Source organism: Somniosus microcephalus, chromosome 3 (assembly GCF_052327205.1).
Source record: "Somniosus microcephalus isolate GS21.2 chromosome 3, FLI_Smic_1.0, whole genome shotgun sequence".
In the NCBI taxonomy this organism is placed as follows: domain Eukaryota; kingdom Metazoa; phylum Chordata; class Chondrichthyes; order Squaliformes; family Somniosidae; genus Somniosus; species Somniosus microcephalus.
Genome location: NC_140989.1, coordinates 4,261,820 through 4,274,012, shown reverse-complemented (window position 1 = coordinate 4,274,012; position 12,193 = coordinate 4,261,820). Strand labels below are relative to the sequence as shown.

The 12,193-nt window shown below is 56.5% G+C and overlaps 1 protein-coding gene across 3 annotated transcripts in view; it reads left to right on the top strand.

The window, feature by feature from the left end:
• The window catches only part of adcy3a (adenylate cyclase 3a), a 330,506-nt gene that overhangs the window by 59,767 nt on the left and 258,546 nt on the right, over positions 1 to 12,193 (top strand). For all 3 annotated transcript variants that reach the window (XM_085978752.1, XM_085978736.1, XM_085978744.1), the window contains exon 4: positions 776 to 887. In XM_085978752.1, the coding sequence (XP_085834878.1) occupies positions 776 to 887 (112 nt within the window). The remainder of the gene's footprint in view (positions 1 to 775; positions 888 to 12,193) is intronic.

The window sequence follows — 12,193 nt, the reverse complement described above, 5'->3', positions numbered from 1 at the left end:
AGAGGATAACCAGGGAAAGAGTAGGGCCCATTAGGGACCAAAGTGGCAATCTGTGTGTAGAGCCAGAACATGTAGGTGGGATTTTGAATGAATATTTTGCATCTGTGTTCACTATGGAGAAGGATGATATAGGCATAGAAATCAGGCAAGGGGATTGTGATATACTTAAACAAATTAGTATTGAGAGGGAGGAGGTACTGGCGGTTTTAGCGGGCTTAAAAGTGGATAAATCCCCAGGCCCAGACGAGATGTGATTGCATTGGAGAGGGTGCAGAGGAGATTCACCAGGATGTTACCTGGGCTGGAGCGCTTCAGCTATGAAGAGAGACTGGACAGGCTGGGGTTGTTTTCCTTGGAGCAGAGAAGGCTGAGGGGGGACCTGATTGAGGTGTACTAAATTATGAGGGGCATAGATAGGGTGGATAGAAAGGAACCTTTCCCCTCAGTAGAGGGGTCAATAACCAGGGGCCCTAGTTTCAAGGTAAGGGGCAGGAGGTTTAGAGGGGATTTGAGGAAAAACCTTTTCACCCAGAGGGTGGTTGGAATCTGGAACTCACTGCCTGAAAGGGTGGTAGAGGCAGGAACCCTCACAACATTCAAGAAGCATTTAGATGAGCACTTGAAATGTCATAGCTTACAAGGCTACGGACCAAGTGCTGGAAAATGGGATTAGAATAGACAGGGCTTGATGGCTGGTGCGGACACGATGGGCCGAAGGGCCTCTTTCTGTGCTGTATAACTCTATGACCATTCTCTCTCTCCATCTCTCCCGCAGCATCCTCTTTGCAGATATTGTCGGCTTCACTCAGTTATCGTCGAGCTGCAGCGCTCAGGAACTCGTCAAACTTCTCAACGAGCTCTTCGCTCGCTTTGATAAACTGGCAGCGGTGAGTCCGTCTCGAGAGCGCACACACTGACACCGCACACACTGACACCGCGCACACTGACACCGCACACACTGACACCGCACACACTGACACCGCACACTGACACCGCACACACTGACACCGCACACACTGACACCGCGCACACTGACACCGCGCACACTGACACCGCGCACACTGACACCGCGCACACTGACACCGCGCACACTGACACCGCACACTGACACCGCACACACTGACACCGCACACTGACACCGCACACACTGACACCGCACACTGACACCGCACACACTGACACCGCGCACACTGACACCGCGCACACTGACACCGCGCACACTGACACCGCGCACACTGACACCGCACACTGACACCGCACACACTGACACCGCACACTGACACCGCACACACTGACACCGCACACTGACACCGCGCACACTGACACCGCGCACACTGACACCGCGCACACTGACACCGCGCACACTGACACCGCGCACACTGACACCGCGCACACTGACACCGCGCACACTGACACCGCGCACACTGACACCGCACACACTGACACCGCACAGTGACACCGCACACACTGACACCGCACACACTGACACCGCGCACACTGACACCGCACACTGACACCGCACACACTGACACCGCACACACTGACACCGCACACACTGACACCGCACACACTGACACCGCACACACTGACACCGCACACTGACATAGATACATAGATACATAGAAGATAGGAGCAGGAGTAGGCCATTCGGCCCTTCGTGCCTGCTCCGCCATTTAATGAGATCATGGCTGATCCTTTAATTCAGTATCCCGTCCCCGCCTTCTCTCCGTAACCCTTAACCCCTTTTGCCCGTAGAAATATATCTAATTCCCTCTTAAATATATTTAATGAGCTGGCGTACACTGCCCTCTGTGGCAATGAGTTCCACAGGTTCACCACTCTCTGAGTGAAGAAATTCCCCCTCATCTCTGTCCTAAATGGTTTAGCCCTTATCCTTAAATTATGTCCTCTAGTTCTGTTCTCACCCGCCAAGGGAAACATTCCTTCTGCATCCAGTCTGTCTAGACCTGTCAGAATTTTATACACTTCTATGAGGTCCCCTCTCAATCTTCTAAACTCCAGTGTGTACATCCCTAAACTACATAGTCTCTCCTCATAGGTCATTCCCGCCATTCCTGGTATCAGCCTGGTGAATCGCCGCTGCACCCCCTCCATGGCAAGAACATCCTTCCTCAGATGAGGCGACCAAAACTGTACACAGTACTCGAGGTGTGGTCTCACCAGTGCCCTGTACAGCTGCAGCAAGGTATCCCTGTTCCTGTATTCTAACCCTTTTGCTATGAAGGCCAGCATACCGTTTGCCTTCTTGACCGCCTGTTGCACCTGCATGCTCGCCTTCAGTGACTGGTGTACAAGAACACCCAGGTCTCTCTGTACTTCCCCCTCTCCCAATCTATTGCCATTTAAATAATAATTTGCCCTCCCGTTCCTGCACCCAAGGTGGATAACTTCGCACTTGTCCACATTATAGTGCATCTGCCATTTATCCGCCCAATCGCCCAGTCTGTCCAAATCGCTCTGGAGCTTCCTGGTCTCTTCCTCTGAGCCCACCCCACCTCCTAGTTTAGTGTCGTCTGCAAATTTGGAAATGCTGCATCCGACTCCCTGATCCAGGTCATTAATGTAAATTGTGAACAGCTGGGGGCCCAGGACAGATCCCTGTGGTACCCCACTTGTTACTGCCTGCCATTCAGAAAATGAGCCGTTTATTCCAACTCTCTGTTTTCTATCTGACAGCCAGTTCCCTATCCACGCCAAAACTTTCCCCTTTATCCCATGAGCCTCAATTTTCCATGCTAATCTTTTATGTGGGACCTTATCGAAGGCCTTTTGGAAGTCCAGGTACACCACATCTACTGGCTCTCCCCCATCTATTCTACCAGTTACTCCCTCAAAAAATTCCAATAGATTAGTCAAGCACGATTTACCCTTTGTAAATCCATGTTGACTCTGTCCTATCCTGTCCCCATTTGCTAAGTGCTCCGCTATTTCATCCTTAATGATGGACTCCAGCATTTTGCCCACAACTGATGTAAGGCTTACAGGTCTGTAATTACCTGCTTTTTCCCTACCCCCCTTTTTGAATAGTGGGGTAACGTTAGCTACCCTCCAATCCATCGGCACTGTTCCCGAGTCTAATGAATTCTGAAAAATCATCCTTAGTGCATCCGCTATCTCTAGGGCCACCTCCTTCAGTACCCTAGGATGCATGTTATCAGGCCCTGGGGATTTGTCCACCTTCAATCCCTTTAGCTTCCTTAACACCATATCCTTAGAGATATTGATTTGCGTCAGTTCCTCCTTTGCCAATGTCCCTATTTTTCCCGATATCCCAGGGAGGTTTTTTGTGTCTTCCTTCGTAAAGACTGACCCAAAGTATGCATTTAGTTGATCTGCCATTTCCTTATTTCCCATTATATATTCCCCCGTATCTGACTGCAATGGACCAACTTTGGTTTTCACCAGTCTTTTCCTTTTGATATATTTATAAAAGCTTTTGGAGTTAGTTTTTATATTTTCCGCCAGCTTGTTTTCGTAAGCTATTTTGCCCCTCTTGATCATGCCCTTTGCCCTCCTTTGCTCTATCTTAAACTGTTCCCAATCTTCCGCTCTGGCGCTTTTTTTGGCTATTTTATACGCCCTATCTTTGGATTTTATGCTGTCTCTAATTTCCCCTGTTATCCACGGTTGAGTCACCTTTTTAGATTTCCTTTTATGCCAGATTGGTATAAACAATTTTTGCAATTTTGTCATTCTATCTTTAAATGTTTGCCATTGTTTATCTACCTCCAGTCCTCCCAGGAACGTTGTCCAATCAGACCTACTCAGTTCCCGTCTCATGGCATCATAATTCCCCTTGTTTAAATTCAGGACCTTAGTCTCTGAGTCAATTTCTTCGCTCTCCATTTCGAGTGAGAAATCGATCATGTTATGATCGCTCTGACCCAAGGGTCCCCGTACAACAAGATTACTGATTAGTCCCTTCTCATTGCACAGTACCCAGTCCAATATAGCCTGTTCCCGAGTTGGTTCCTCGACATATTGATCCAGATAACCATCCCTTAAACACTCAAGGAATTCCTCCTCCTCATTATTTTTACTGATTAGGCTAGTCCAATCTATATGTAAGTTAAAGTCACCTATGATGACAGCTGTGCTCTTATTGCACGCTTCTCTAATTTCCCTCGTGATGCCCTCCCTAACCTCTATTTTACTATTTGGAGGCCTATATACCACTCCTATTAATGTTTTTCGCCCCTCGCTATTTCTTAGCTCCACCCATATAGATTCTGTATTAACTGAGTTAATATCCTTCCTTTCAATTGCATTTATCCCCTCTTTTACTAGCAATGCTACCCCTCCTCCCTTTCTTTTTTGTCGATCCTTCCTAAATACTGAATACCCCTGTATGTTAAGCTCCCAGCCCTGCTCACCCTGCAACCATGTTTCCGTAATCCCAATTAGATCATAATTATTAACCTCTATTTCCACAGCTAATTCATCTACCTTGTTCCTGATGCTTCTCGCATTAAGGTATAAAACCCTCAGGCTTTTTTTATGCTCACATTTTTTATGAATTAGTTTGGCCCTTTGTTTTTTGTTCCTCACCCTTTTACCATTTATTTCTGTCTGCCTTTCACTTTCCTCTATTTCACTACATAGGTTTCTAGCCCCCTGCCATACTAGTTTAAATGCTCCCGAACTGCTTTATCAAAAATTACCCCGAGAACATCAGTTCCATCTCTGCACAGGTGTAGACCGTCCCTTTTGTATAGGTCACACCTACCACAAAACTGGTTCCAATGCCTCAAAAATTTAAAACCCTCCCTCTTACACCACTGCTCAAGCCACGTATTTAGCCTAACTATCCTGTTCTCTGTACTCTTACTAGCACGTGGCACTGGTAGTAATCCAGAGATTACTACCTTCGAGGTCCTACTTTTTAGCTTGGCTCCTAACTCCCTAAATTCTACTTGTAGGACCTCTTCCCTTTTTTTAGCTACGTCGTTGGTACCAACATGTATCACGACAACTGGCTGTTCCCCCTCCCCCTCCAGAATGTTCTGCACCCGCGCCGAGACATCCTTGACCCTTGCACCAGGGAGGCAACATACCATCCTGGAGTCTCGGTCGCGACCACAGAAACCCCTATCTATTCCCCTTACAATCGAATCCCCTATTACTATAGCCCTGCCACTCTTTTTCCCTCCCTTCTTTGCAACAGAGCCAGTCATGGTGCCATGAGCCTGGCTGCTGGTGCCTTCCCCCGATGCGTCACCCCCCCCGACAACAGTACCTAAGACGGTGAACCGCACACACTGACACCGCACACACTGACACCGCACACTGACACCGCACACACTGACACCGCGCACACTGACACCGCACACTGACACCGCACACACTGACACCGCACACTGACACCGCACACTGACACCGCACACACTGACACCGCACACACTGACACCGCACACTGACACCGCGCACACTGACACCGCGCACACTGACACCGCGCACACTGACACCGCGCACACTGACACCGCACACACTGACACCGCACACACTGACACCGCACACACTGACACCGCACACACTGACACCGCACACACTGACACCGCACACTGACACCGCACACTGACACCGCGCACACTGACACCGCGCACACTGACACCGCACACACTGACACCGCACACACTGACACCGTACACACTGACACCGCACACTGACACCGCACACACTGACACCGCACACTGACACCGCACACACTGACACCGCACACACTGACACCGCACACTGACACCGCGCACACTGACACCGCGCACACTGACACCGCGCACACTGACACCGCGCACACTGACACCGCGCACTGACACCGCGCACACTGACACCGCGCACACTGACACCGCGCACACTGACACCGCGCACACTGACACCGCGCACACTGACACCGCGCACACTGACACCGCGCACACTGACACCGCACACACTGACACCGCACACTGACACCGCACACTGACACCGCACACACTGACACCGCACACACTGACACCGCACACACTGACACCGTACACACTGACACCGCACACTGACACCGCACACACTGACACCGCACACTGACACCGCACACACTGACACCGCACACACTGACACCGCACACACTGACACCGCGCACACTGACACCGCACACACTGACACCGCACACTGACACAGCACACACTGACACCGCACACACTGACACCGCACACTGACACCGCACACACTGACACCGCACACACTGACACCGCACACTGACACCGCACACACTGACACCGCGCACTGACACCGCACACACTGGCACCGCACACACTGACACCGCACACACTGACACTGCACACTGACACCGCGCACACTGACACCGCACACACTGACACCGCGCACACTGACACCGCACACTGACACCGCGCACACTGACACCGCACACACTGACACCGCGCACACTGACACCGCGCACACTGACACCGCGCACACTGACACCGCGCACACTGACACCGCGCACACTGACACCGCGCACTGACACCGCGCACACTGACACCGCGCACACTGACACCGCGCACACTGACACCGCGCACACTGACACCGCGCACACTGACACCGCGCACACTGACACCGCGCACACTGACACCGCACACACTGACACCGCACACTGACACCGCACACTGACACCGCACACACTGACACCGCACACACTGACACCGCACACACTGACACCGTACACACTGACACCGCACACTGACACCGCACACACTGACACCGCACACTGACACCGCACACACTGACACCGCACACACTGACACCGCACACACTGACACCGCGCACACTGACACCGCACACACTGACACCGCACACTGACACAGCACACACTGACACCGCACACACTGACACCGCACACTGACACCGCACACACTGACACCGCACACACTGACACCGCACACTGACACCGCACACACTGACACCGCGCACTGACACCGCACACACTGGCACCGCACACACTGACACCGCACACACTGACACTGCACACTGACACCGCGCACACTGACACCGCACACACTGACACCGCGCACACTGACACCGCACACTGACACCGCGCACACTGACACCGCACACACTGACACCGCGCACACTGACACCGCGCACACTGACACCGCACACTGACACCGCACACTGACACCGCACACACTGACACCGCACACACTGACACCGCACACACTGACACCGCACACACTGACACCGCACACTGACACCGCACACACTGACACCGCGCACACTGACACCGCGCACACTGACACCGCACACACTGACACCGCGCACACTGACACCGCGCACACTGACACCGCACACACTGACACCGCACACTGACACCGCACATACTGACACCGCACACACTGACACCGCGCACACTGACACCGCACACTGACACCGCACACTGACACCGCGCACACTGACACCACGCACACTGACACCGCGCACACTGACACCACGCACACTGACACCGCGCACACTGACACCGCCCACACTGACACCGCGCACACTGACACCGCGCACACTGACACCGCACACACTGACACCGCACACACTGACACCGCACACTGACACCGCACACACTGACACCGCACACACTGACACCGCACACACTGACACCGCACACACTGACACCGCACACAGACACCGCACACACTGACACCGCGCACACTGACACCGCACACAGACACCGCACACACTGACACCACGCACACTGACAGCGCGCACACTGACACCGCGCACACTGACACCGCACACACTGACACCGCGCACACTGACACCGCGCACACTGACACCGCACACTGACACCGCACACACTGACACCGCACACACTGACACCGCACACACTGACACCGCGCACACTGTCACCGCACACACTGACACCGCACACACTGACACCGCACACACTGACACCGCACACTGACACCACACACACTGACACCGCACACACTGACACCGCACACTGACACCGCGCACTGACACCGCACACACTGACACCGCACACACCGACACCGCACACACCGACACCGCGCACACCGACACCGCACACACGGACACCGCACACACTGACACCGCGCACACTGACACCGCGCACAGTGACACCGCACACACTGACACCGCGCACACTGACACCGCGCACACTGACACCGCGCACACTGACACCGCGCACACTGACACCGCGCACACTGACACCGCGCACACTGACACCGCGCACACTGACACCGCACACACTGACACCGCGCACTGGCACCGCACACACTGACACCGCGCACACTGACACAGCGCACACTGACACCGCACACACTGACACCGCACACTGACACCGCACACACTGACACCGCACACTGACACCGCACACACTGACACCGCACACACTGACACCGCACACTGACACCGCACACACTGACACCGCGCACACTGACACCGCGCACACTGACACCGCGCACTGACACCGCACACACTGACACCGCACACACTGACACCGCACACACTGACACCGCACACACTGACACCGCGCACTGACACCGCACACACTGACACCGCACACACTGACACCGCACACACTGACACCGCACACACTGACACCGCACACTGACACCGCGCACACTGACACCGCACACACTGACACCGCGCACACTGACACCGCGCACACTGACACCGCACACACTGACACCGCACACTGACACCGCACACACTGACACCGCAAACACTGACACCGCGCACACTGACACCGCGCACTGACACCGCGCACACTGACACCGCACACACTGACACCGCACACTAACACCGCACACACTGACACCGCGCACACTGACACCGCGCACACTGACACCGCGCACTGACACCGCGCACACTGACACCGCGCACTGACACCGCGCACACTGACACCGCGCACTGACACCGCACACTGACACCGCACACACTGACACCGCGCACACTGACACCACACACTGACACCGCACACACTGACACCGCACACTGACACCGCGCACACTGACACCGCGCACACTGACACCACACACTGACACCGCACACACTGACACCGCACACACTGACACCGCACACTGACACCGCGCACACTGACACCGCACACACTGACACCGCACACTGACACCGCGCACACTGACACCGCGCACTGACACCGCGCACACTGACACCGCGCACTGACACCGCGCACACTGACACCGCGCACACTGACACCGCGCACTGACACCGCGCACACTGACACCGCACACACTGACACCGCGCACACTGACACCGCGCACACTGACACCGCGCACACTGACACCGCACACACTGACACCGCACACACTGACACCGCACACACTGACACCGCACACACTGACACCGCACACTGACACCGCACACACTGACACCGCACACACTGACACCGCACACACTGACACCGCGCACACTGACGCCGCGCACACTGACGCCGCGCACACTGACACCGCACACTGACACCGCACACTGACACCGCACACTCTGACGGCGGGGCTGACACCGCACACACTGACACCGCGCACACTGACACCGCGCACTGACACCGCACACACTGACACCGCACACTGACACCGCACACACTGACACCGCACACTGACACCGCACACACTGACACCGCACACACTGACACCGCACACACTGACACCGCGCACACTGACACCGCGCACACTGACACCGCACACACTGACACCGCGCACACTGACACCACACACACTGACACCGCACACTGACACCGCACACACTGACGGCTGGGCTGACACCGCACACTGACACCGCGCACACTGACACCGCACACACTGACACCGCACACACTGACACCGCACACACTGACACCGCACACACTGACACCGCGCACACTGACACCACACACACTGACACCGCACACACTGACACCGCACACTGACACCGCACACACTGACGGCGGGGCTGACACCGCACACTGACACCGCGCACACTGACACCGCACACACTGACACCGCGCACACTGACACCGCTCACACTGACACCACACACACTGACACCGCGCACACTGACACCGCTCACACTGACACCACACACACTGACACCGCACACTGACACCGCACACACTGAAACCGCACACACTGACACCGCACACACTGACACCGCACACTGACACCGCACACACTGACGGCGGGGCTGACACCGCGCACACTGACACCGCGCAGACTGACACCGCGCACACTGACACCGCACACACTGACACCGCACACTGACACCGCTCACACTGACACCACACACACTGACACCGCGCACACTGACACCGCTCACACTGACACCACACACACTGACACCGCTCACACTGACACCACACACACTGACACCGCGCACACTGACACCGCGCACACTGACACCGCGCACACTGACACCGCGCACACTGACACCGCACACACTGACACCGCACACACTGACACCGCGCACACTGACACCGCGCACACTGACACCGCGCACACTGACACCGCACACTGGCACCGCACACACTGACACCGCACACACTGACACCGCACACTGACACCGCACACACTGACACCGCACACTGACACCGCACACACTGACACCGCGCACACTGACACCGCGCACACTGACACCGCACACACTGACACCGCACACACTGACACCGCACACACTGACACCGCACACACTGACACCGCGCACACTGACACCGCTCACACTGACACCACCCACACTGACACCGCACACACTGACACCGCGCACACTGACACCGCGCACACTGACACCGCGCACACTGACACCGCGCACACTGACACCGCGCACACTGACACCGCACACACTGACACCGCGCACACTGACACCGCACACACTGACACCGCGCACTGGCACCGCACACACTGACACCGCGCACACTGACACAGCGCACACTGACACCGCACACACTGACACCGCACACTGACACCGCACACACTGACACCGCACACTGACACCGCACACACTGACACCGCACACACTGACACCGCACACTGACACCGCACACACTGACACCGCGCACACTGACACCGCGCACACTGACACCGCGCACTGACACCGCACACACTGACACCGCACACACTGACACCGCACACACTGACACCGCACACACTGACACCGCGCACTGACACCGCACACACTGACACCGCACACACTGACACCGCACACACTGACACCGCACACACTGACACCGCACACACTGACACCGCACACTGACACCGCGCACACTGACACCGCACACACTGACACCGCGCACACTGACACCGCGCACACTGACACCGCACACACTGACACCGCACACACTGACACCGCACACACTGACACCGCAAACACTGACACCGCGCACACTGACACCGCGCACTGACACCGCGCACACTGACACCGCACACACTGACACCGCACACTAACACCGCACACACTGACACCGCGCACACTGACACCGCGCACACTGACACCGCGCACTGACACCGCGCACACTGACACCGCGCACTGACACCGCGCACACTGACACCGCGCACTGACACCGCACACTGACACCGCACACACTGACACCGCGCACACTGACACCACACACTGACACCGCACACACTGACACCGCACACTGACACCGCGCACACTGACACCGCGCACACTGACACCACACACTGACACCGCACACACTGACACCGCACACACTGACACCGCACACTGACACCGCGCACACTGACACCGCACACACTGACACCGCACACTGACACCGCGCACACTGACACCGCGCACTGACACCGCGCACACTGACACCGCGCACTGACACCGCGCACACTGACACCGCGCACACTGACACCGCGCACTGACACCGCGCACACTGACACCGCACACACTGACACCGCGCACACTGACACCGCGCACACTGACACCGCACACACTGACACCGCACACACTGACACCGCACACACTGACACCGCACACACTGACACCGCACACTGACACCGCACACACTGACACCGCACACACTGACACCGCACACACTGACACCGCGCACACTGACGCCGCGCACACTGACGCCGCGCACACTGACACCGCACACTGACACCGCACACTGACACCGCACACTCTGACGGCGGGGCTGACACCGCACACACTGACACCGCGCACACTGACACCGCGCACTGACACCGCACACACTGAC